The sequence below is a fragment of the Gossypium arboreum genome, chromosome 10 (assembly GCF_025698485.1).
Source record: "Gossypium arboreum isolate Shixiya-1 chromosome 10, ASM2569848v2, whole genome shotgun sequence".
In the NCBI taxonomy this organism is placed as follows: domain Eukaryota; kingdom Viridiplantae; phylum Streptophyta; class Magnoliopsida; order Malvales; family Malvaceae; genus Gossypium; species Gossypium arboreum.
In genome coordinates, this window is record NC_069079.1 from 69,477,058 (window position 1) to 69,504,283 (window position 27,226).

General features: G+C 33.0%; 1 protein-coding gene and 1 pseudogene across 3 annotated transcripts; one reads left to right on the forward strand and one right to left on the reverse strand.

The window, feature by feature from the left end:
• The first annotated feature begins 5,446 nt into the window (after window positions 1–5,446).
• LOC108488572 (uncharacterized) lies at window positions 5,447–6,592 on the forward strand (annotated as a pseudogene).
• A 147-nt stretch (window positions 6,593–6,739) lies between these two features.
• Window positions 6,740–10,148, reverse strand: LOC108468757 (guanine nucleotide-binding protein subunit gamma 2-like). 3 transcript variants are annotated; one of them, XM_053020464.1, is made up of 4 exons: window positions 9,411–10,148; window positions 7,499–7,544; window positions 7,257–7,309; window positions 6,740–7,001 (listed from the first exon to the last, which is right to left on the reverse strand). In XM_053020464.1, exons 1-4 carry the CDS (start codon window positions 9,546–9,548, stop codon window positions 6,960–6,962), a joined length of 279 nt encoding a protein of 92 aa, XP_052876424.1. In that variant the 5' UTR covers window positions 9,549–10,148; the 3' UTR covers window positions 6,740–6,959. The 3 variants fall into 3 exon arrangements, with proteins under 3 accessions (XP_052876424.1, XP_017625110.1, XP_017625112.1); XM_017769621.2 differs by lacking the exon at window positions 7,499–7,544 and adding an exon at window positions 7,115–7,159 and having other exon boundaries at window positions 9,411–10,111; XM_017769623.2 differs by lacking the exon at window positions 7,499–7,544 and having other exon boundaries at window positions 9,411–10,116.
• Window positions 10,149–27,226: the final 17,078 nt, after the last annotated feature.

Sequence of the window (27,226 nt, forward strand, 5' to 3'; positions counted from 1 at the left end):
AACAATTCGGGACTAAATGGGAATCATTCAGAAAGTTCAGGAAAAAGTTAGAAAATTTAAACTGCAGGGGTCACACCGCTGTGTAACCAGGCCGTGTGACTCACATGGCTAAGACACATGCCTATGTCTCAGGCTGTGTAACATTCGAAATAGGGACACACAGCCGTGTTCCAGCCCGTGTAACTTTTGAAGTTGGGTCACAGACCAAGCCACACGCACGTGTGCCAAGCTCTGTAACTCTCGAAATGGCCTCACACACCCGTGTGCTAGGCGGTGTGCTAAGCTCATGTCGCATGGCCGTCTGGACATGAAATTGGCCAAAATCAAGCCATTTCCATCACCAGGCCAAATATGTACCTACAAGCATTTTAGTACATGTGATCAAGGCATTATAACATGACCAAAACCAACATAACATGACCAATTCAATAGTCTATAATCATTCAACCAATATGCCATGTAAGGCACATCAAAAGCAAACATATAAACTTACCAAACATGCATACCATCTCAAAAATACCATAACTTGACCTATACCTTATCAACATAAACTTACCATTTGAACTAGTTCTCGTATGCATCACAAGCACTTAAATGACACAATTTAACCATTATCAAAATGGTACCAAACAACCAACATATATACATACCAAAGTCAACATCTAAGCATTCAACTAAACATTAAATATAAGTCCACCTATACATTCCATTACAACATTGGCCATAACATCAAAAACTATTGATATAATCGTTCGATAGTGTGATAGATCTTTGATGAACTTCCAACCTGATCGAGCTTATAAAACATAGGAAAGAAAACTATGTAAGCATATAATGCTTACTAAGTTTGTAAAACATGAACATAACTTACCATTTCACTGCATAACATTAAAATTAAGCATGATACAGCCCAACCATAAGCTTGGCACAAGCCTAAGCATCATTAACAACACATGTTAGTGCATCAACTCATAATTCACTTAAATTTAAATAAGGTAAGTCATTATACATGAACAACTTCATTTGAAATCATCATTTTCATAAACATCAGTATACTTTCATTGAAGATTTCTTTTTAATCCTTTTTCATAGATTCATGTCAAAATTCATTTGAACACTTACCGTTCCTTTCCTTTTCTTGCTCGTTGAACCATTTAGAATAACACCGGATATGCAGGAAAGCTTATATGAAGTGTGCTAAACATATAATCGTAACTTTTCTTTTTCCTTTACATCATTACTCACATGAACTGTGAAATGGGTCTATTCACACAAGTTTTCGGTCGGAATGTAAGCTACACGATGCTACTTACACAAGTTGTAAAGTATTCGCAGCAAATGCAGGACCTCAGCCATCGTAAGGACATTCAAGACTAGCATCCGAAACATGGTAACTCTAAAGACATTTCATTTATATCCTACATATTCCTAAGGTTCAAACGGACTCGATAATCTTCGTAACATCGTTGGATTTCCACCATTTAATTTCATGGCAATAATACATGAATATATAGATTAATATAACATTAAAATGTTATTTAATCATACAAACTTACCTCGATGACAAAGATGTAGAAACGAGATCAACTAATCCAAGGCTTTAGCTTTATCTCGATCTAGATTTGTACAAGGTCTATCTTGATCTAAATAGGAAAATTCAATCCATTTAATACTTAAACTATTCAATTCAGTCCAAAATTCATACTTTTTGCAAAACTACAATTTTTCCCCTAATATTTTAACTTCTTTAAAATTCAGTCCTTAAGCTCGTAAATTGAAATTTGAGAAATTTCATCGACATTTCATGCTAGCCAAATTCACTAAGGACCTACACTAACCCATACAAATCAGCATTTCACAATTTTACTATGGAATTTTACTACTTTTATAAATAAGTCCCCAAATGACAATTTCATCAAAAATCTCTTTACAAAACTTGTTTATCTAACAACAAGGACTCATAGTCTTCCATCAAACATCAAAAACCATACAAGCATATTCATGGAAAAACTCTAAATCTTTAATAGTTTTGCAATTTAATCCCTAGGCTAGTTAGACTGAGCTACAACGATCCCGAAAAGAAAAAAATTATTAAAAATGGGACAAAATAACACTTACATGCAAGGATGGAGCTAGCAGAATGTTCAAGGTGCAACAGTGGAGGTTTTTCTCTCAAATTTTCGGTGGGGAGAAATGTTTTTAGAAGATGATACCTTTTGTTTCTTTGTTTTTCTTTAACTTATTTATTAATTTACTTTATTAACCTTTCATTTTAACTTACAATTAACTTAACTTGCGTCCATAAAATTCCACTAACATGATAACTGGTCTAGTTACCATCTAAGTCCCCTTACTTTAAAATTTTATAGCTAATTGATATCTTTAACTTATAGAACTCTACTTTTGTACCTTTTACGATTTATTCTTTTTTACTTAATTAAGCATGCAAACGTCAAATTTTCTTAACAAAATTTTTAAAAGACCATTCTAATATTTCATAGACATTCAAATAATAATAAAATAAAAATTTTCTTGTCGGAATTGTTATCCAGATACCACTGTTTTGATTTCATTGAAAACGGGTTGTTACATTGTCTAAGGTGAATTATTGATATGTTCTGGGTTATGAGGGACTAAATCTTAAGGGTTTTCCATGAAAAAGATATTTTTATTTGTATGTCAAGAAGCGTATTCGTTATGATGATCTGTAAATATGGAAAGTGAGGGGAATTGTTATCTTGAATTATGGGATTCTGATATATACCGACATGAAATTCGTCGGAGTGGTCTATGTAATGATTTATCAGTATGGATATGTGTGGTACTGAATCAGTAGATGACTAAGTATGAATTGATAGTATCATATTCTACGTAACTATTCACCAAATATATATATATGTATCCACTCGTGATAAAGATCAGTGAACAACTGTTTGAGATAAGAGTATAAGTTAAGGCAAGGATTATTATAAGTGGTTCTGAGGGTACGCACTGTTAAGAAATTATTATGGGACAAGAGATTTATAAAATGATTGGAAGGATTCCTCAATTAGATAGATAAGGAAAATTTAGTATGATAAAGCATGATAATTGGCATGTAAGAGAATGATAAATTGTGGTGCTATTTGCTGGACTAAATGATGTAGAATGTTGGTTGACATAGTAATTCAAGCAAGATTGCAAAGTATCCATCAAGGTTTAGTTAATGAGCTCACTAAGTACCCATGTACTTACAAGACTTGTTATTGTTTTTTTTAGGTATCTGATATGAGACTTCGCTTGAAGGAACAATGCCAGGAGTACGCCAAGGCAGTGGCGGGATAGGTTATTCTGCATGTAGTGAATATGTGAAGTAGTCTTGGAATTCGCCTTTTGAGTTTGTATAGAATAAAATTTTAACTTGTAAAGATTTGTAACAAGATTGATGTAACCATATTTTAAATACTTCCCTTGTTTTCTTGTAATATTTATATTTTAAATTTAGAATGCTAAAGAACATGTTTAAAGAAATAGGAAATTGTTTTCGTTATTGATTAAGTTTTGTATAGTAACACTTGAAATCAGGACCCAGTGAATCAGGTTGGGTTTGGGGCACAACAACAGTAGTCATGATTTTAACAGAATTAGAATTGGGTTGAGAAAATTATTTAATTGAAAAATTAATTTATTTAAGCTAATAAATAATTTCTATTTTGAGAAATAGAAAAACATGTACTAGGTTGGATTAAAGTATAAAGTGTTGGGTTAAAAGTTCAAGAAGCACATATAATTGAACCTAATACAGGAATGGTTCGAATCCCCATCATAATACATATAAGGGGAAGCACACCCTATTCTCCCTTCTCTCTCTTAGTTCAACTAGGAAGTTATTTTTCTATTAAATAGACTTCTACTAATTCAACAAGTGTTTCACTTCTTTTCCCTATAAATAGATGGCATCGGTAGGGCTTAAAACGCAATAAGTTTTACACAATTTTGAGATATTGTTATTTTTTTCGAAAATAGTAAGAATTTATTTTTAAGTATAAATTCTATTTTTTGAGAATAACAATTCTATTGGTTTCAATAAGAAAGAGTGAGAGAGAAATTTACTTTCTTATTGAATGTAAGAAATTTATTTCCGGTTCTGTGTTTGAATTGTAATTGTTTAAGCCCACACTTTAAGCAGTTCATGGTACAAGAATAATGGAGAAGGTTGTTCGATTGAAAGTCAAGAACATCAAGGATCCATCTTGCTCAAAGCATAGGTATATTCCGAGAAAACGTTTATTGCTATAAATATCACAAACTAATTCGATTTTCAAAATTTTATTTTTTTGTTATGCAAGAAGATCATTCTTGAACCGGATTTGTTCCAACAATCTAATCATTCCTTCACTTTTCATCCTAAAGCGAATAGAATCAATAACAAATGTATTTCCTCATTTAAAATCCCATATAGACTAGGGTATTACATATATGCTCAAACTGATAAAGAAATCCCACTAGGTCTTTAGCTTCGGCTTCACAAAATTGTAAATTAGAAGATATCCATGTTACCAATGAAAGGTTGAGCTCGAAATATGAAATACTACTCTATGGCATTGTAATACTGGAGTGGAACAAGTTCTGGTCAAACAACACTACATCAAGTAAAAATGTTATCCTACAAGTAAACAAAGTACGATGCACATATATAGTCCTAATTATCCACAACTAGCAATCCTAGCTATCCACAATTATCCAAAACCAATGAACACAATAAAATAATAAAAACAATAAACAAAATAAACAATTAAAACTACAAATGTCATATGATAGCATAAAAGAAAATTAAACACAAACAATTTTTAACAAAAGAATGACATACAAGGATTGTAGACCTTCAAAAAGTGGATCAGGGTGTTATGGGTTTACAATCGAAAGATCAATGATTGTGCTTCGACGTACGTACACCAAGCAGAGAAAATTGCAAATAAAGAATAAAGCGTGCAGTGTTCCGCAAGTTTGATAGATCTAGCTGTAATATTTTTTAGTGTACAATAGAACACAAGAGATAGGTTGATAAAAATGAAATACTAGCAACAAGCATGCGAACTACAAAGTCAGACTAGCTAATGTCTAACAAGATATAGTACAACAAATCATATATTTGAAGATTGAACTACAGTAATAGTTAAAGGACTAAATTGTAAAAATTCTAAACTTGTAATAAAGATAACAAAGACAATAGTAGCTTATTAGTATCTGTGTTAGAACTTAATTCTCGGATTAAGGAATTGGATTGAATCTAATTAGCTTATTTTTTACCTCTCGGTCAATAAATTATCCAATTACAATTTAGTCCAATTAATCTCTTAATCTCACTTAGACTAGATAAGGACAATCGAATCTATACACGATAAGGTTTCCTTCCGGTCTCACTTATGTATGTGTTCACCTAGAATTATCAATTTCAAGCTAGTTCATGTTGTTTTCGGTAAAGGAATATAAGATTGTGGTGGTGGGGTTAGATAATGCAGGCAAAACGAAGTCGCTTTGCAAGCTTCACCTTGATGATGTTATTACTACCCATCCTCCTATTGATAGTAATGTTGAAGGGCTTGTTTATAAAAACATTCGCTTTGAGGTATTTTTGCTTTTTTTTTTTCAATTCCTAAATGATTTAATTTCTGCTATTATTATTATTATTATTATTATTATTATTATTATTATTATTATTATTATTATTATTTCTTTTAGTTTATTCCAGGCTTTTCTAGTGTTGAAACTAGTTCAATGGTTTAAAAAAATTTTATACCTCTTTGGTAGTTAGGAAAAGTTGCGAGGTGTTGAATCAATTAGGTTAAAGCATGCAACTTTTTGGTTATGTTTCCATGTATTAATTTTTACCAACCTTGTGAAATCAACCAATTATGTGTTGAATCCTCATTTAATCCCTTTTGCATGCCTTTTTTAACTGACATTTTGGTTGTAAGCGGATTGTATGGAAATGGCACATGAATATGTTGTCATGTATAATATTAAAGGGATATTGACATGTTAAATAGGATAAACTAGATCGTTGCTTTTGTTCACTTTGTTGATTGGCTGAATTTTTATTAGATTATTACTTGAATTTAAATGTGAGTGTTGATTAAATGATCATATTCTAAATACCCGTGTCCAAAAAATGTGTCAAACATAACTGCTGAGCACTAGTACTTAAAAGAAATATTAAGAGTCAAAGCAGCATGGTATGGATATTAAGTCAATATTTGTAATTGCCGTAGGTTTGGAATCTTGGTGGCCAAGAAAGACAAACTATCATGGAACTCATGCTGTTATTGTGGTGATGGACTGCACAGACAGAGCCAGGATTACCCTTATAAAGGATGAGTTCTTCAGGTTGCTTCGACACGAGGATCCACAACATTTTGTTATACTTGTCTTTGCAAATAAGCAAAAGACATAAAAGATGCAAAGACCCTAGCCGAGATCACTGATGCCCTTTCACTTCGCTGCATAAAACCCATGATTGGCACATCCAATCCTGCTGTGCACTTACCGGATACACATTGTATTATGGTCTATGGTGGAAAGCCCAACAGTTACTGGGAAAGCAACAAGTTGAAAAGGGTATGACAGGAAGATCGGTAATTTTTTCGTATATTATAGATTCAGATGTCCGAAGCAAAGTCTACTCTTTTTGTACCATCTGCAGCTGTTATTAAATTTTGTAGGTTGTTTTAACATTTCAATTTGCATTAAGAAATTAACATTTTCTGCACAATGAAGCTTTTCTTATAACATTTGACAATGAAGAGAGTGTTGTTATAACAGTATGTGAGAAAAAAATGCTGTAAAACAGCTCCAATATTTTGTAACAACTCTATAAATCAAAGCCTCTCCAAACTAAAGATGTATAACTGTTAAATCTTCAAATCAGCAAAAACTGTCACAGTATCCAACATTTGCAACCTTGAGCTTCCTGGGGACCTTCAAACCACTGATCCCACATGGGATTTATAGGACCATTTGTGCTGTCAAAAATTGATAAAAACAAGTTTTAGGAATTGTAAGAAAAATTCTGATAGAAAGAATGTGTGCATGTACACATGTGCGTGCGTATTCATGAATGTGTGTACTGACGTACATGGGAAGTAGTGGATCGGGTCTACTTTCGACATTACTAAACATCCTGCCATGCATAAGAAAAGTAAAATCTAAATCATCAGCTTTGCCCTTAATGTTCATGCTAAAATAGCAAATGAATACAATGTATTTTTCGTACTTACTCCTTGCATGCAGCTGATGCCTTCTCCATCCTTTCTATCAGCTCCAGTTCTTCCTGCATAAAAGGAACATTATGAGAGGTCCATATAATTACTCAAAAGTTTTGTAGTAAGATTCAATTAAATGATGAAATGCTCATTGGCAAAATTAACATTTTGTGTTAGAATCTTAAGCATAAACAGTAAACGATGAAACATCAACTGAAGGACCTTCTCGAATTGATGGCTGCATCACCATTTCCCACCTTTGTATTCAACATACAAGACTGCATAAAGTCGCAGCTTTTGGAACTGGTTCTCCGCATAAAGCATGAAAACAGAGAATTTAGTAGTTAAAACTAACTGAAAGAGATGGCTTCACTTGTTGCAGTCAAAATCATTCTGTCCTTGCTCCAACTTACAGAACATACAATTTCCAACAAAAGTAAAAGACAGCAGTTATAAAAGAACAGAGGAGGCATGTAGACAGCAGAAGGAAAGATGCGAGGTACAGCTAAAGGAACGCAAGTCATAGAAAGAAGTGGGAATGATTACATTTGTGATAAACAAGGAAAATTACAACTAATTAAGTTCACACAAAACATGAAAAACAATTAGTACAATTGCACTTCATTACCATCACGCTAGGAGTAGGCAAACAAAGAACTTGTATATAGCGAATATGAAAGACAGGATTCGAGAGCAACTTTATATTTTAGAAGCAGCTTCCTTGGAAAATATTTTACCACACAAGTTTCCATGGATTTGAACCAACCAAACAACGTCTACTGCAATTTTCAGGAGCAGCTTTATAATGCCAAAATCTTCTGGTAAGCAAACTTAAACTTGTGATTACAACATTAACACACTATCTTTCAGTAATCATAAGATGTGCACTTAATGGGATGCGTAGTCTATTTGATTCCCAATTCTAACCCAGTATAAATAAATTCTCTCCCTCCTGCAAATGGACAGAAACTAACAAGTAAACAGATAACAACTTTCGGAAATAGCCTCTCCACCATTTTGGTGAATAGCATATATATTATTAAGCTTCACAGACGAAACAATAACATTCATATTACAATATAGACAACGAGGTAAGCTCGTATCTGAATGAATAATTTATCCTAGTAGATTACAAGTGCAGTACCATTGTTTGGTCCAAAAAGAATTCTTAAGAAGTAAACACGGTAATGGATTAGATTTTGACAAATCAAATGTAACAATTTATGAGATAATGTCAGCATGTGTCCGAATGGAACAAACAAAATCTGAAAGGGGATGAGGTATAAATAAATAATTGAAAATGAGCGTAAAAAAGACGAACAGCAAGTTCTTTAAGTCCAAATTAGGTGTCATCACAAATATGCTTTAGACATCAGGACACATATGACGTTGCCGCTGAGGACAGTACCAAAGATAGCAAGATTGGATTAGTCGATACAGAGCCAATGGACCAAGTTGAATAGAAGCAAATGAAGAAAAGAGCTACTGCAGTTAACAGACATTCTTTTGATAGCACAATGCCAACCTACTTAGGCTTTGTTAATAATTGGGTTGAAAAGCACTTGTCAACTCAAACCTTGATTTTATACTTTCAATTTTAACCCAAGCTAAAATGTCAAATTTTTAGCTTTTAACCTTTGAAAAAGTGTTTTTCAATGAAGTTAAACATTTTATCTCCGTTAAATCTTCTACTTTACATAATCATGTTTAAGTACAATATCATGTCTAAACCTTTGAAAAGCACTTTTTAAAAACTCTTTTTTCACAGCACACTTTTCATCTTCAACGGTAAACTAACCTTAGTCCTATTGAACAAAAAGAAAAGAAAAGAAAAAACAAAAAAACTAGCCCTTATCCAGTGAAGGTGATGTAAATCAATACTAAGTACTTCCAGTTTTTCCAGATTTATTTACCACCCTTCATTAATAAACTAATAAATAAATCCAGGGTATCCCTGCCTGTCTAGAGCAAATAAAGTGGAAATAATTCAAGGTGCTTTATATTCCAAATCAAGGGCCAAAATTCAGGAGACTAATAATTTGAAATTCAAAGAGACAATCAAATAATCCAAATCCAATCCTTGAAAACAAATGAAAATCAACACTCCAAACAAGAAAAGGACACATTTTAGAAGCTAAAAGAACTAAAAAACGATGATGTTTTACAAACCTCTAAGAATCTAGCTTCTTGCTCTAGCCTTTTGAGTTCAGCTTGTATCCTATGCTTCCCTCTGGTATCAGCTGCTTGAGATGAGTGAATCCGCTGGGGAATCGGACTTACCACGGATTGTGGCCGACCCGATTGCATCTCCTTTGTAATAAAACCAATTGAAACAGCTAGCAACAAGAGAAAAGGAAAATCTAGAAACAAAACAAAACGCCAAAAGATTTGGGTTTGAGCAAAATACAACCTTTGAAGAAACAAATAGCAAAAAAAAAAAAAAAAGAAGAGCCAAAACTAGAAGCTTTTTAGCTTGTTGTATCAGAGAGAAGAACATAAGAGAGAGGCAAATAAAGATGTCCCAGAAATCTTTATGGACCCCATAAAACCTTTAAACTTTAGTCAACCAAGAACTTCTCTCTTCCAAAACAAAACAAAAACAGTAATTTCTTTTCAAGGACAAAGGGATCTGTTCTGAGGGGATTTTTAGGCTAAAAGGGTTATTTTTCTCAAACTGCAATTTATTTCTGGGAATTCGGAGAAAGCTAGAAGAAAGAAGGCTTTTAAGCTCTAAAATGAAGAAAAATTGGAAAAAAGAAAAAGGACAAAGCTGCTCCTCTTTTATTTCTTTCTCATCGTGTGTGTGTTTTTGTCACTTTCTGTTTTTCATTTTCTTTTTTAATTTCTAAAATCTAAGTTTTTTCCCATGTTTCCTGCTTTAACTTTTCACTAGTATTTGCACTTATTATATGAACCTCACTATTTTCGTCCATTATTTTCTTCAGCGAGTATTCTTTCGAGAAGTAAATAATAAGGCATGAAATAATTATATAATATAAATTTTGTGACATTTCTCTATAAATATCATGATTTTATTTTGTATTATTTATTTATATTCTAATATTATATTCATCATTTGATTTGTTAAAAAGAGCAACATCCTTATAAAGATTTTGAAATATAATAGTCAAAACCTCAAAGCTCAAACTATTTCATATTTAAATAAATGCTTATTCTTGTCTTGTAATTAAATAATCTCTTATTTATGAATTTTGTCTATTAAAACTTTTAATTTTAATTAGAGAAAAATAATTATATAAAATGGGGATGTCCCACCATTTGGATATTTTTTAATAGTTTAATGTTATATCATTATTTTAACTTAAAAAAGAATTAAATCCAAATGAAAATATTAAATTTCACGATGAAATTATTTATATGGCATTAAACTATTGGAAATGAGTAATATCTATTTTTCATATAATTATTTCTCTATTCATACTATGGGTGAATATATATATATATATATATATATATATAAATTTAGCGTGTGTTTGATAAATTGAAATTTTAAATATTAAATTTTTCTTGGTAAATTTTACAAGTGTTGGATTTATATTAAAAAATTTGGTGAATTAGTATATATAAGTCTTGAATATAATTATGTTATTTGATAAAAGTAAATATTGATTTTTAATTTTATTCTTATTAAGATAATATTTTATATTATTTTGGATAATTTTGGATGAAAAATAAATATGGTAATTTGAATATCTCATTTTCTTTAACAAAAGGATAATTTATTTCAATTTTTAATAAAATAAAATCAACTTAATATTTTTTACATTAAGTGACAAGTAGCTAGCTATCTACTTATCTTATTCAACACTTTTGTTGAAGATTTTATATTAAGTAAAAGTTAAATTGATTATGAAACACATTTTAAATGCTAAAATGATGAAAAATTTCATTTTCAACCAAATGTGCCTTTGGTTGAAATGATAAAATTAAGATAATACAGATTAAGGTAAACTGCTCAATAGTCACCGAAGTTTTAGGGCATTCTTGTTTTGGTCACCAATGTTATTTTATTTTTTTGGTTATTTTAATCAATCATTGAAATTTGTAGTCACTCCAACGTTAAAAGACTATTGGTCACCGGATGGAATGTTAGTATTATAACAAATTTAACCTTTTATTTTAAAAATTTTATTAATTTAGTCTAGATTTTAAAAGGTATAATGACAAATTTAACTTTGAACATTTGCATCCTTTCTCAATTTGACCCTTATTATTTTCAACTAAATTTGACCATTAACGTTCCAAAAAGAGTCAAATTGTTTTTTTCTTGAAAATACAAACTAAAATATTAATTTTAATGATATTGACGTGGTAACCCGTGTGATAATTTACATGTACTTCATGCTAATATGACACTATTTGTCTTATATGTGTCACGTCAATAAATAATTTAAAAATATAAAAATATTTAAATAATAAAAAATTCAAATTCAAAGAAAATATAAAAAGTTAATATGAAGTATACGTGGATTACCATCTGTAACAGCCCGTTTTTGGTCAAATCGGAACAGTAGTTTCGGAACCACAAATCTAAAGTTAAAATATTTATTTTATTATTTTATTAAGGTATACAACATGATACAATTATTGGGTGAAAGTTTCATAAAGAAATTTTACCGTTTAAGTGTTTAATTCGGTAAAAATGACTAAATCGCATAAAGCGTAAAATATAAGTTCTATAAGTTAAATGAACCAAATGACTACAAAAATTAAATGAATGAGTATTTGCATGGTAATTAGCCCATTAGTAGCACTAGTGGATGGTAATGGGCATGGAGTATGTGATTTTTATATTTAATTACAAAGGTTAAAATGTTAAAATGGTTATTATAGTTAATTAAATAAAAAAAAAACATGAAAATGCATGAAAATGTTCATCTTCTCCACCGAAACTAAAGCTTGAGAAAGCCATTAAACAAGTTCAAACATTCGGCTACTTTGAAGGCTAGATTAAGGTATGGTTTTAGCTCGATTTTTAATGATTTTTACGTTTTTGATATTGTTGCTTTGTATTCTAGCTAGCCCGTGCCCTAGATTTCGAAACTGTTAAAGATTTATCATGTTGCCATTGTTGAATGCTTGAGTAATTTGATGATTTATGCTAGATTTGGAAGGTTTAATGTTAGATTAATTGTAATAGCCCAAAATTGGTTCTAGTTGGAACAGAGGTTTCGGGACCACAAAATCCGAGATAGAAATAATTATCTTATAATTATTTTGAGGTCTATGATATTATTACATGATTGTGTGAAAATTTCGTGAAGAAATTCTATGCACAAAGTGCTCAATTTGAAGTTAGGGACTAAATTGAATAAGTTGCAAAACTTGCATTCTAGAAGTTTCTAGTATGAAATTGCTTTGAAATGTTAATTAGGAGGTCTTAAATAGAAATTTGACCAATTTCTAAATGATGGACAAAAATTGGACATAGATGGAATTTTTGAAAGTTTAGTAAGGAATGGCATTTTGGTCATTTGGTAATTAAAAGAAATAAAAAGGGAAAATAAAGCCAAAATTGACTCATCTTTCTCATGGAGGCCAAAATTAGTATGGGGGAAGCCATGGCTAGGGTTTTCAAGCTTTCCAATCTCAATAGTAAGTCCGTTATAACCCCGTTTTTCAAGTTCTTTACGTTTTTAGAATCTCAGTAATTTGATTAAGCTTATTCTAGCAATAATTTAAGCTAGGGTTCATATTTGGAAAAATACCCATAGGTGAAATGTGTTTATTTTGCTGTTTTATAATAGAATATGAGGTTTTAAATTATGTTAGACAACTTGTACTACTCGGTTTTGAGTGAAAACGAGTAAAAGGGCTTAATCGGCAAAAATATCTAATAGTCATAAGTATATGTTAGAGTGAGAATTTGATGTTGCCATAGAAGGGAAAAGTGATCAGCATGTCATAAAACATAAGAATAAGGGATGAGGTTTAATTCCCGAGCCTAGGGGCAAAAGTGTAAATATGCAAAAGTTTAGGGGCAAAATTGTAATTTTTCCAAAGTTTGAGTTAAGGAATGTTTTGAATATTACATTAATTAAATAAGTAAAATATGATGTTTTAGATCCCGAAAAATGAGAATTGAACCTAGAATGAGAGAAAAATCGAAAATTGGGAAAGTTGGTAAAATGGTCGTTTTAGTATCGAGGTAAGTTCATATGTATAATAAGCATTAATTTAAGCATGTTTCAATGTAAAATTGATATATTCATTATGATTTTTGAGGTGTTGAAAGTATGTAAGTTGGTATGATAATAATCTGACAATAATCTTTGTAATTTATATTTGAAAGTTAAATTTAGTGAATTAATTAAATTATATTAAATTAAATGATTATGGTGCCAAGTTTATGAATTGATTTAAAAATATGTCTATGGTACATGAAGTGCATTGAATTATCATACATAATGTGATTTCTATGATTATAGATATTATGGGAAATTGTAAGTTCATATAATTTTAATAAGGCAATGTGTAATTTAATATTATTGCCTTGATATTAAATGAGATCTAAGTTTATATGTAAGTAATACATCAATATTACTTGTATTATGATATTTTATAATAATATTAGACATATGTTTATGGATAATTACTTGATTGGTGAAATTGTTGGAAAAGAGAGAGAAATCCCAGTTGAACCTTCGGAAAGATCGGATGATACAGATAGTATGTAGCTAGGTCACATGTATGGTGCTGAGTGCACATCATGTGTACAAGAGAGCTACAAGACATTATGATGTAGCTAGGTTACATGGGTGATACTATATATACACCATGTAGACAAGAGAGCTACGGGATATATGTAGCTAGGTCGCATGCGTGGTTCCAGGTGAAGGACACCATGTAGACAAGAGAGCTACGAGATAAATTGGCTAGGTTGTAGCACCCCAAACCCGGCCCAGACGTTATGGCCGAATTCGACATGCCACATTGAAATTAAAAAAAACCCATGTTCCCTTTTTAGTGTTTTAAAAGCCGACTTTTGTTAAGCTAACCAAGTGAATGGAAGCTGAGGTAGGTATCCATAACAGAGGAGGTGAGCCATGAAGGCTGCTTAAGTACCAAGCTCTTCGATTGGATCCAATCCTAGACATGCCCACATCCATTGCCACACTTGGTTATAACGGATTGAAACTTCTTTGCGTGGTTATCTTTGATAAATCGAATATTCGTGATGTCGTGTTATTATCCACCCTAAAGTATCGTTTTGAAATCACGCCCTAAGTCTAGCCCATTTGAATTATTATCCACCAGAATAAAGTTATTAAAAATAATATAATCCCAGAAAATCAAAGAAGAAAATAAAGTTAAAATGGCCTTATTACAACCCAAAAATTAAATAGTAATTAAAAATAGTTTAAGAAAACCAGTCTCTTTTTCAAACCCAAAAGCGTTCACCATGGCCACTCAGAATCCCCTCCGGCTCTAAGACACTCACATCAAGGCCCACCTACAAGGTTAAAGAAGGGGTGAGTTTGAAAACTCAGTGTGTAAGGAAAACCCATTCAAAGCCCAGGTCAGCTCAAGCCCATCGGGCCTAAGCCCATTCAGATAACAGTAATACTAGGCCAGAGCCCTTTTCAGATTACATTAAACTGGGCCTTAGCCCCTTATTCAGATAACAGTATGGCCCATAGGCCCTTTTCAAAATACATGCAACATCAATAAACATATGCAAGCCCATTTGGGGAGTCTACTCAACCCACCAACCACTACACTCCACCCGTACCAGCCTTACACTCCATGTGGGGAATAGCTCAACCCATCCAAACCCTACACTCCCACATTGCTTGACCTTGCTGCTCGATTAATAGTAAATTGAGGCAAAGCCTCCAAGACCGTGGACAAGCCACTTTCAGTACTTCCTCCATCAATATCCCAGTCCCATGCATAAGATAATAACAACATGGCATGCAGTAAATAACAACAGTCCAACATGCATTTAGGTCAATTTACTCCTAGGGGTATTTCGGTACTTTATCTCCTAGGGGTAAAATTGTAAATTTTCCACTTTTTAAAGGTATTTCAGTAATTTATCTATTTTAGGATTTTTCATGCATATTCCTACCTTTCACGTACTAACAGAATCACTTACCGAGGGTTCTTACTGAATTAGGCCCATTGGCCCTTTATTCCAATTTTGGCCCAATAAGCCAAAAAATATTGAGGGCACAGAAATCATGCACTTTGCAGTCCAAACATTGCAACTTACCAAAGACATTAATCGATTTACCTCACGAGCATTCGCACACTCGCAAATCTACAAAATACCAATTTTTTGGCATTTCGGCTTTTCAGCTTTTGCCGATCTAGACTAAGAAAGGGTGTCAGTTACACACCTGTTTTATGATGATTCACTGACGAGATCCATGCTCGAACTACCTACAATTATATTACTACCACGTTAATCTACTACCGAAACGAACTACATAATATCTCCTTACCTTATTCGGCCATAACACCTTAGGCACTAGCAATCCTACCTTTGCCGAAGTTTGCGACTAGACTTAGATCCCATTGATCCACTTGTCCAAGCCCTTGATTAGCAGCCTCTAGATCACATTATTATCAAGACAAAACAGTTATCACAACCCCTTAGGGCTACAAGTCCAAGTCGACAGCCTCCCTAACCTTTAGGGGTTTCGGCTTTTCTAAAATACGAAATAAAGACTAGATTGAAAAGACTTACCACCGGCTCCTTCGGTCAATGATCCCAATTAATTTCTACTCAATTCTGACGTCAATCTAAGCCCTCAAATGATAACAAAAGTCGAGCCTTCAGTGATCTCACTATTCGGCCAAGTCCCTAATAGAGTGGGGTTTTCGACTTTTGTTGAAGCTATGTAAAGAAAGATGAAATAGGAGGGTTTTGCTATGGTCCTGTCGACAGAACCTTGAGGTTTAGAGAACTAGAGAATCGGTCAAGAATGATGGAAAAGATAATAAAATTGGCTAGGAGAAATTGGCACAGAAAGAAAGTATAGTTTTCGGGATTTCGGCTTTTTATGGCAATGGCTATGAAGGTTTTAGAAACGTCTGAAGAAAAAGATAGAGATGCACAGGTGGTTTGAGAGATTCAACTATGGAGGAAAAGAAGAAAAAGAAAAAGTTGAAGAGAAAAGGAGAAAGGAAAGAAGCGGAGAATAGTCAGCAAACGGCACAACTTTCCCCCTCATGCCGAATTTATACTGGCACTTAACCTAGCCGAATTTTCCCATGCTAGAGGCCCTTGGCCGGCCAACTCCTGCTCCTTGATCAGCTCCTAAATCTTCTCCTTGATCAGCTCCTAAATCCTCTCCCTTATCAGCTCCTAAATCCTCTCCCTTATCAGCTCCTAAATCTTCTCCTGACGACCTTTCACTTTAGTTCCACTGCTTACCTTTTCTGTACATAAAAATTAATATCACCAATTTGCTTACCTTGCGACTCGAACCTTTGCTCTCCTTGGTCATCCACACGCCACCTCTCAAGCCCCCAAGTGACACCACAAGCCAACTTACCACGGGCTACCTTGTGTTTTATTTTACCCAGTTAATACCTTAAAGCCCAGCTAACCAGAACCCCTTCTTCTATAGAATTAAAATTAACTAAAATTACCAGATTTTAACTTAAACTTGGGCCTTCTAGAGACCCACTAACCTGATTAAATCTACGCCAAGCAGACAGAACATCAAAATTTAAAATTTGCCATCACTCACAGAATTCCCGAAAATTGGGGCGTTACATAGGTCACATGGGTGGTACTGAGTGTTCACCATGTGTACAAGAGAGCCGAACTATATGATGGGTGGAGCTATATGCTGAAACCACCAAGTATTGAGGATTGATCCGAAGTGTTCAACAGGAGACTCTCTATGTATTGCTTTGTGAGTTTTGTGATGAATAAGTGCAGGAACTTGATTATGTGAATGATGTGTTCATTAAGTGACCAGGATGTGGTGAGTTTATAAACAAGTAAGTTATACATGAGGATGATTTTATGGTGACCTTGTGATCATGGGCCTATACTTGTGATGTATGAAATGTGGTGAAAATGATTTGTGATATGTATGTTAAAATGGGGTTAATACAAAGAAAGTGTGAAAGAGTGAATTAGCAATAAAATTGTTTTAGACAGTAGCAGTGACGTGATTTTGAAAAATAACCAAAATAGTAGAAATTGAATCAGAGACTGAATAAGATATAAAATTAAATCTTAATGAGTCTATTTTCATATAAAAGAAACAGAGCAAGAAAAGGAGTTCTATATTTTGATATATTTATGTTTTTGTGAGACTGGTTTAGAATGATTATGTTATCCCCTATTTTGACTTTGGAAAATCACAAACATTTGGATAAAAATAACTAGAGGCTTAAACTTATATTTTTAAAATCCTTAATGAGTCTATTTTCAATATAAATCAACAAGAACATTATCCAAGTTCTGTACTATGAGATAATTAATTTTTAGTGAAGAGAGGTCAGAACTATTAGAAAGTGAAACAGGGGAAATTTTAATAAATAAACTGTACTAATTGGCTAAACCAAAAATTATGAAAATTTTATGGTGGAAAGATATGTGAGTCTAGTTTTAGGAGAAATTTACGGATCTTAATTTGGAGCTCTGTAGCTTGAATTATAAATAAGTAAGTGACTATGACTCGTGTGGACAGTTTGATGTGAGCATTTATTAGTAAATTGTGAAATCGTACTTACAAGAATGCTATATACATTAAGGATGTGGAATGGAGAGGATGAGGAGGAAAATAAATATATGTGGAATACATGGAAACTATGGTATATGAAATATTGATATAATGAAATAAATGATATGTGTTTATAAGAAAAGAAAGAGAATGATATGTATCATGACATGTATATATATATGACTAGTCTCAATGTAATGCTTGTTGGGTATGGAGTTGAATTGAAATGTTTCAAGCAAACATGTTATTTTATGATCTGAATTGTGGTATTTTATAAAGATATGATCTAGTTTTAAATATGAATGCTTGATGATTAAGCTAAAGATATTTTGTAAGATGATAATCTTGGTATAAATGTATAAGTGGTACTATAATAAACAAGGTAAAATGAGTATGAGAGACACATGTATGATGACATACAAATGCTATGTTTGTGTTTTAATTGAGAATATTTAATCATTAAATGAATACCATGTTATATGCTTTTGATTTTGTATAAGTGTGTAAGAGATTAAGGTTGACCAAAGCTTGGAAAATAGCCTAGGTATATTCCACACAGGCAGAGACACGACCATGTGTCTCAGCCATGTATGGAACACGACTTTGGGACACGGGTGTGTGGAGCCTTAAAGCATGAAATTTCAAGATTTTCGTAAGTTCTCGGTTTAGTCCCGAACCCTTTCTAAAGTATGTTTTGGGCTTCGTAGACTCAAATAAGGGACTATGTGTAAGTGAATGAACTTTTTGAAATATGAATGAAATTTTATGGCCCGTATTTTAGTTTAATGTTTGTATGTTTGTCCGGTAACGCCTCACACCTTATCCTGGCCTCGGGTACTGGTAAGGGGTGTTACATTAATAGCTTTTGTAAAGTGATTTTTGACAAAAATGTCAAAAAGGGATTAAATTGAGAAAATGTGAAATGTGGTGGTTAAAAGTGTAAATAAATTGAAAATATGGGTTGCTATGTATTAAATTCCGCTAAGCATGGGTTTGTACTAAATTGCATGAATTAAATTGCATGAATTTGCAATTTTATGTGATAAATACTAAATTGTGAAAATGTGAAACATTATGGGAAAATGTGTAAATTTTCTAAATTGTAAATAATAGGCTAAATTGAATAGACCAAACACTGAATGTGCTAAATTTGATAATATATAGATCAAGATTAGATCTGGGAAAAGGAAAATTGGAAGAATAGTCGATAATTTCCATGCGAGTAACTCGAGGTAAGTTCGTACAATTAGAATCGAATTTTTAAATACTTGTAAATTATTTGAAATGAAAGTATAATTGAGTAAATGGTATTACTGATTTTGAATGCCTAACTCATGAGAATTATTGAATACCGAGTCCCATTTGAACCTTAAAAAGTCGTAGGATACGAGTGACATGTCACTAGGGTTACCGTTTTGGTCAAGATCCTGCATGTGTTGCGAACTCACCACAGTTCATATGAGCTTACCGATATATCAGCTTGTAAGAGCTTACTGTTTTCAGCTCTTCAGAGCTTACCATTTCATCTCAATATAGCTTACTGTCCATCAGCTCAGGAGGAGCTTACTGATCATAGTTCGAAAGAGCGGAAATGATAATGAGCTGATGGATTACTGATTTAAACAAGCAATGTATGTAGCACCCCTAACCCGTATTTGTCGTCAGAGTAGGTTACAAGGTATTACAGATCAATTCGCAACATATAGCATACATTCTCATAAATTATTCAATACAATCACATTGTCCCTTATAAGGCATACGAGGCCTTAAACATGCTTTAGAAGTAGTTCGGGACTAAACCGATAACATACGAAAATTTTTGGAAACTTAGAAAAATTTCAACCTTACAGGGGTCACACGCCCGTGTAAACAGGCCGTGTGCCTCACACGGCTCCAGACACACCCGTGTCTTAGGCCGTGTAGAAACAAGGCATATATACTAACTTATATCACACGGCTGAAGACATGCCCATATGCCAGGTCGTGTGAAAACTGGAGGGTATACTTGTAACACCCCTCACTCGTATTCAACGCCGGAATAGGGTTACGGAGCATTATCGGACTTATAACACATATAACTATACTTTTCTCATGCATTCAATCAATTCATACAATCATCATTAAATCTCAATCAATTTGTCCCTTATAATAGCCTACAAGGCCTAAAACATGTTTTAGGAGCGGTTCGGGACTAAACTGATAACCTATAAAACATTTACGAAACTTTAAAAATTTTACTCAAAATAGAGGACACATGTAACAACCCGATTTTGGGCCTAGTCAGAACAGTGGTTTTAGAACCACAAATTCGAGGTCAAAGAAATTATTTTAATATTATTTTATGTGTTATAGCATGACTATATGAGTGTTTGAAAATTTTGGTGAATTAATTTCAGTGATTGCATGCTTAATTTTGAAAAAGGACTAAATCGCATAAACTGCAAAAATTTTGTTCTACTAGCTAAAGGTGTCAAATAGCTATGGAATATTAAATTAGAGGTCTTTATTGAGTAAATAGACAAAAAAATTGTTAGTGGATGAACATGGAGACAAAGAATTTGTAAGGTCAAAGTTAGGTGAAATTTGGTGACTAATTTGACTTGAAATATAACAAAATAAGGAGAAGCTTTCATCTTTTTCATTCTCTTTCTTCTCCACCGATTTTCTCTAAGAAAGAAGGCCATGGCAGCTTGAAATTTTAAGCAACTTTAGACTCTTGTAGGTAAGTGATTTTGATGGTATTTTTGGATAATTTTTTTTAGGGCCCATATAGCTCAAGCTAACTAATGGGGGGACTATTTTGAAAAATATTTGAGAGTTTAGGGTTTTTCCATGACAGTACTCATGTTGGTTGCTGAATTTTTATAGAACAAAATGAATCATGGTTGTTAAATAAACAACTTTAGTGAAAGGGGTTTTCATGAAAACACCAAAAAGGGACCATTTTGTAAAAGTTACAAAATAAGTAGTACATGTATGAAATAATTGAAATTGTGAGATGCTATAGGCTTAAAGTAGTTTCGGTTAGGCTTGGTTAATGTGGAAATTCGATGAAAATCGTTTTACGAGCCTAAGGGAAAAATCATAATTTTGTGAAAGTCTAAGGGCAAAACGATCATTTTGCCAAAATAAAAATTATGAAATGTCTTTATTAATGTGATGATTAAATTAGTGAATTTTATCATTCTAGATCAAAAAATACGAAATTCGAACCTAGACTGGGGGAAGACCAAGCTAGTAGACTAATTCAAACTAGTCGTCCGTATTTTGTATACTGAGGTAAGTTGCACATAAATATCACAATTCCATTGTTATTATGCATTAAATAATTTATATTGCATGAAATGTTTGATTTTGTTATGAATATGCATGATGAGATTTGATGAGGTAAAACTTCCGGTTGAACTGTAGGAATAGATCAGATATCTATACCGTGATACTAGGGTTATGGGAGCTAGTGTAAGACCATGTCTGGGACATGGCATCAGCCTCGATATGTAAGCCAGTGTAAGATCATGTTTGGAACATGGCATCCGCATTGATATGAGAGCTAGTGTAAGACCATGTCTAGGGTAAGACCATGTCTGGGACATGGCATTGGCCTCGATATGTGAGCCAGTGTAAGACCATTTTTGGAACATGACATTGGCATTGATATGAGAGCTAGTGTAAGACCATGTCTGGGACATGGCATCGGCCTTGATATGTGAGCTAGTGTAAGACCATGTTTAGAACATGGCATCGACATTGATATGAGAGTTAGTGTAAGACCATGTCTAGGACATGGCATCGGCCTCAACATGTAGGCTAGTGTAAAACCATGTTTGGAACATGGCATCGGCACTAGTATATGAAAACCAGTGTAAGACCATGTCTGGGACATGACATCGGCATCTTACCCTTTTGTATGAGGCTTATCAGTTATCCATCTATTTTTTTCCAACGGGTTCAATGGGTAATATAAATATTATATCATGATCGAGAAAAGTTATGATTATGTTGCAAGTGGTACAGGTACCTACACGAAACTCATAAGAATGAGGTCGGGTTATGTATATGAATAGTAAGGATGAAAATGAGTAAGTTATGTCTATAGTCATTCAAGAATCTTGTGCAAGTGTATGATATGTTATGAGTATGAAGTTACTTGGTAAAACGATGTTAATTATTTATGTGATAGCCTTAAAACGACCCTAGTCAGAATGTGGTTTCGGGACCACAAAACCGAGGCATAAAAATAATTTAATATTCATTTTGATGCCTATAATATGTGTTAATTCGTGTGTGAAATTTTTGATGTTTTGATAATTCGTGTGTGACATTTTTGATGTTTTGATTTAGAGTTATAAATGTGAATTTCACTAAAAAGGACCTAGTAGTAAACTTTGAAAGTAGGATAGAGAAATGTGTGATGACTAATTGAATCATACATGCAAAACAATGGTTTTGCATGTCAAATACCCCTTCTTTTTATAAGTGGTGGCCGGCCATGATGGTCACATATATATAATATGTATTAAATCTTAATTAAATGACTATTATTTTATGCAAAAGAAAGGAAATAAATAAAAGAAAGAAAAGAAAAGGGTAATGAAAACAAAGCTTGTATCCTTGGTTTTAGCTTGGCCGAAACTTAAAGGAAGAAAGGGATATAGCATTCGGTTGTCTTAAGCTCAAAACAAGGTTAGTAATTCATGTTAGATTTTGGAATTTTAGCTTAATTTAAGTTAATTACTAAGTTCTTTAATTAGCCTATGTTAAAATTTTGGACTTGGGTGGTGAATGAAGCATTGGCCATGGTTGTTAGTGAAGAAATTTGATTACCTTCTTCATGTTTTAATGAGTAAATGTGATATGGGTGTTAAGCGGAATGATGTTTAAGTACGAATGTGTTTGGATGGATGTGCTTATGAGTATGACTTGAGATAAAATGGTGGTAATGTTGTATACACTTGATAAGTATGTTAGATGGTTTGAGATTTGAACTAGTTATCAAGTTCTTTAGGTAGCCCATGCTAGGAATTTTGATTTTGGCATGACTAGGACTTTCGACCATAGTAGCTATTGAGGGTTTAGGTTTGTGATTCATGTTAAATTGGATGATAGGAAGAAAATTGGCTTGTGTATGTGTAGTTGCCGAATGTGAATTTAGGTAACATTTCTTGTAACATTGGCATTTTAAAAGTGATGGAATGGGGATTTAAGCTTGATAAGATTTTGTTAAGGATGAATGAAAAAAAAAATGTGTATTCGGCTAGGGATGATATGATTGATTGGTGAAGTGGCTAATAAGGATTTTTAATGAAATTATGCCAAGGTCGAATGTATCATGAAGTAAATAAATGCTAAATGCGAATTATGTGCTTATACGTATAATCGACTAGGGAGGTTTGATATGAAGCTTTGATAAGTTTGAGAGATGAATGACCGAATGAGCAATAGGTTATGTATGGATGAATTTTATGCATATGTTTGTGTGTAGCATTAGTAATTTAATGGCATTCGACATTGTTTAATTAAAATTTGAAATGAATGCTTGGAAGATTAAATAGGTCGCTCTAATGACCAAATATGCTAAAAGCTAAAATATGGACAAATGATACGAATGAATTGGTTTTTGAATTGTATATGGTAGCCGTATGTATGTGTTTGATTGAGAAGTAAATTTGTTTGAATTAGCTCAAAAGCTTAGAGGACCAAAGTTGGATAAAGGGAAGGAAAAAGTGATCGAATAGCCGTCAAATCGCTCGACAACATCCGAGGTAAGTCTTGAGTAATGACCCTACTTGAATTATATTGAAATGATTTGTCATATTATGGCGGATAGCCGAATGTGCGTAGGGACTACGTTATAAAGTCAATTGAAATCATGCTCTTTGTGTGTGGCTATTGAGCCGAAATTAGAAAGGTTTGATAAATGTTTTGTGTTTGAGCCTTAGTAACGAAAATGAAATATGGATGTGTCATGATTATTGATATATGTGTGCATGAGCATTTGAATGATACCCGGGCTAAGTCCCGAAGGCATTTATGCTAGTGATTATATCCGGGCTAAGACCAAGGCATTTGTGCGAGTTGTTATATCCGGGCTAAGACCAAGGCATTCGTATGAAGTTGTTATATTCGCTAAGACCAAGGCATTCGTATGAAGTTGTTATATCCGGCTAAGACCAAGGCATTTGTGCGAGTTGCTATACGAGGTTAAGACCTAAAGGCAATTGTGCTTGTGGTTATATCCGCTAAATTCCAAAGAAACTTGGTTTGAAGGTGAGCGTTTTGTCTTGTAATAAATTCAATTAATACGCTCGAAAAAAACCCAAACGATAAGGTATGTTTGCATGTGCATCGGAAAAGTCGATTCATTTGAAATAGTATTCGCTCAATCGACTAACAAACTTTCGGCTCTTAGATAGGTTGATACCTTGTGTGTGTATATGTTGATGAAGTGTGAAGTAAGTATGATTATGAGAATGTGTATTAATAAAGTGATTCATTTAGCTATGTGAACGTAATACTTTAGTCAAAGCCGATTTCATTACTTGAAACTTACTAAGCATTAAAATGCTTACCCCGTTGCTTTGGCTCTTTGTTTTCTAGATTTTGTTCGTTAGCTATCGGATTCAGGATCATCGAAGTCGAAGTCATCCACACTATCAAAGCCCTTTTGGAACTCTTTTAGTTGAACTCTGGATATGGCATGTATAGGACTACCCTTTGTTGTTTTTCAAGTACTTTTTGTGATGTATGTGTGTACAGCCATGCGAAAATGGCTCGTAGAAGTGGAGTATGGCATTAGACCATTTGTGTTTATGTATATATATATGGTTTCATTGTAATATCCCGAATTAGGGCCTAATCAGAATAATGGTTTCGTGACCACAAATCCGAGATAGAAATAATTATTTTATAATTATTTTGAGGTTTATGATATGAATGCATAATTGTGTGAAGATTTCGTGAAGAAATTTTGGGCATAACGAGTTTAATTTAAAGTTAGGGACTAAATTGAATAAGTTGCAAAACTTGCATTCTAGAAGTTTTTAGTATGAAATTACTTTGAAATATTAATTAGGAGGAATTAAATAGCAATTTTACCAATTTTAAGTTCATGGACAAAATTAGGACATGGAAGGAATTTTGGAAAGTTTAGTAGTAAGGGTATTTTGGTCATTTAGTTATTAAAATGAATTAAAAACAAAATTAAAAGCCAATTTTTGTCCATCTTCTTCATTAGGCCGAAATTTCAAGGGTTCTCCATAGCTAGGGTTTGTTTCAAGCTTCCAAGCTCCATAGTAAGTGATTCCAAGCCTCGTTTTTAATGATTTTTACGTTTTGAGATCCCAGTAACTCGATAAAGCTTATGTTAGCAATAATTTAACCTAGGGTTTATATTTGGAAAAATACCCATAGGTGAAATTTGTGTATTTTGATGTTTTATGATAGAATATGAAGTTTTAAATTATGTTAGATAACTTGTACTACTCGATTTTAAGCAAAAACGAGTAAAGGGCTTAATCAGTAAAAATACCTAATAGTCACAAGTACATGTTAGAGTGAGAATTTGACATTGCCATAGAAGAGAAAAGTGATCAGCATGTTGTAAAACATAAGAATAAGGAATAAAGTTTAATCCCGAGCCTAGGGGCAAAAATGTAAATATGCAAAAGTTTAGGGGTAAAATTGTAATTTTGCCAAAAATTGAGTTAAGGATTAATTTGATAATGTGAGTATTAAATAAGCTAAATGTGTTATTTTAGATCAAGAAAGACGTGGAATCGACCTCAATCGAGGAAAAGAAAAGATTGTGGACTAAATTGCAAAATCTTTGTATTTTGGTACCAAGGTAAGTTCATGTGTAAATAAAGTAGCATAATTGTTATTTTTAAGTTATTGATGTTAATTATATGCTATGCTGAATTTAATTATGAAATGTATGCTTTGTGGTTAATTTCAAATAATATGTAAATTATGCGAGCTAATTGTTAAATATAATTGTTACCAGTATTGATTTGGCATTCTACGAAGAGGCGGCAGGATAAGTGTTCAAGGAAAAGCCCGTTTGAACCTTAGGAATAGATTAGGATACAAGTGACATGTCACTAGGATGGTTGAGCATCCGAACTCGTTGAGTTGAGTCCGAGTTCACTTATGGATGCGAATGTCCGAACTCGTTGAGTTGAGTCCGAGTTCGTGAGATGTAACTAGGCATCCGAACTAGTTGAGTTGAGTCCGAGTTCACTTATGGATGCGAACGCCGAGCTCGTTGAGTTGAGTCCGAGTTCGCTATGGGCGGGTTACATGATCGCTGATTGAATATGTGGCACTTATAAGCAAATTATCCATGTATCCAATTATATTCGATGTGTTCAACGGGTAAAGTTCTACTCAAATGGAGGAATATTCGAGATGTAAAGAGACGTATTGGTAAGTGATGTGAAATGGATATTTTGAACAGGTATGTATTTAACCCTCGGGTTGAGTATTGATACAACCACGATAAGGTAATAAGATGATGAAAATGATTAGAAATGTGACATGTGTTTTAGTGATGTATGCTAATGTTGATTGGTATAACTGCTTGTTATGTTACTTATTATTTGCATATGAACTTACTAAGCATTTATGCTTACTCCTCCTTCTTACTCATTGTAGTTTTGGACAAGCCACTCAGAGTCGGGATAGGTCAAGGCTCACCACACTATCCTAAGACTTTTGGTAAATGGCTTGTAAATTTAAGTATGGCATGTATAGCAATATACCTATTTTGTGTAAATGATCTTATGGTATGGTTGTGGAATGGTTGAGGAAATACTTGATCATGATAAATTATGAAAATGGTTAGTGTAGATTATGTTTGATGTTAAGGAAAACTGTTAAGATACTTAGTGCATAAAAACTCATAAAAAGGATGAAATTCGCCATAAACAGAATACTGCAGCAACACTAACGCGAGTTTGAAAATTTACTAAACATCATAGAAATTGAATTTGGTGATGGAATAAATATCAAATTGAAGCTTATTATGTCTAGTTTCACATGAAGCAAATGAAACAGGTAAAGGAATTATATGTTAGAAGATATTTGAATTTTAGTGAAACAGGGTCATAGCAGTTTTTGAATCCCCTGTTCCAACTTTAGAAATTCATCATAAATTATAAAGATATAATTAGGTGGTATATTTTATATCCACAGAATCCTTATTGAGTCTAGTTTTAGTAGAAACAAATCTCACAGTCATATGAATTTTGTACAGAGAGAAATGTGGTTCGTAGTAAA

Excerpts from the sequence above, each read along its gene's own strand:
- LOC108468757 (XM_017769621.2), bottom strand. The coding sequence starts at position 9,548 with ATGCAATCGGGTCGGCCACAATCCGTGGTAAGTCCGATTCCCCAGCGG. Across the intron at positions 7,310-9,410 it reads AAGAAGCTAGATTCTTAGAG|GAAGAACTGGAGCTGATAGA; the intron begins GTTTGTAAAACA and ends CCTTTTATGCAG. Across the intron at positions 7,160-7,256 it reads GCATCAGCTGCATGCAAGGA|GATGTTTAGTAATGTCGAAA; the intron begins GTAAGTACGAAA and ends TATGCATGGCAG.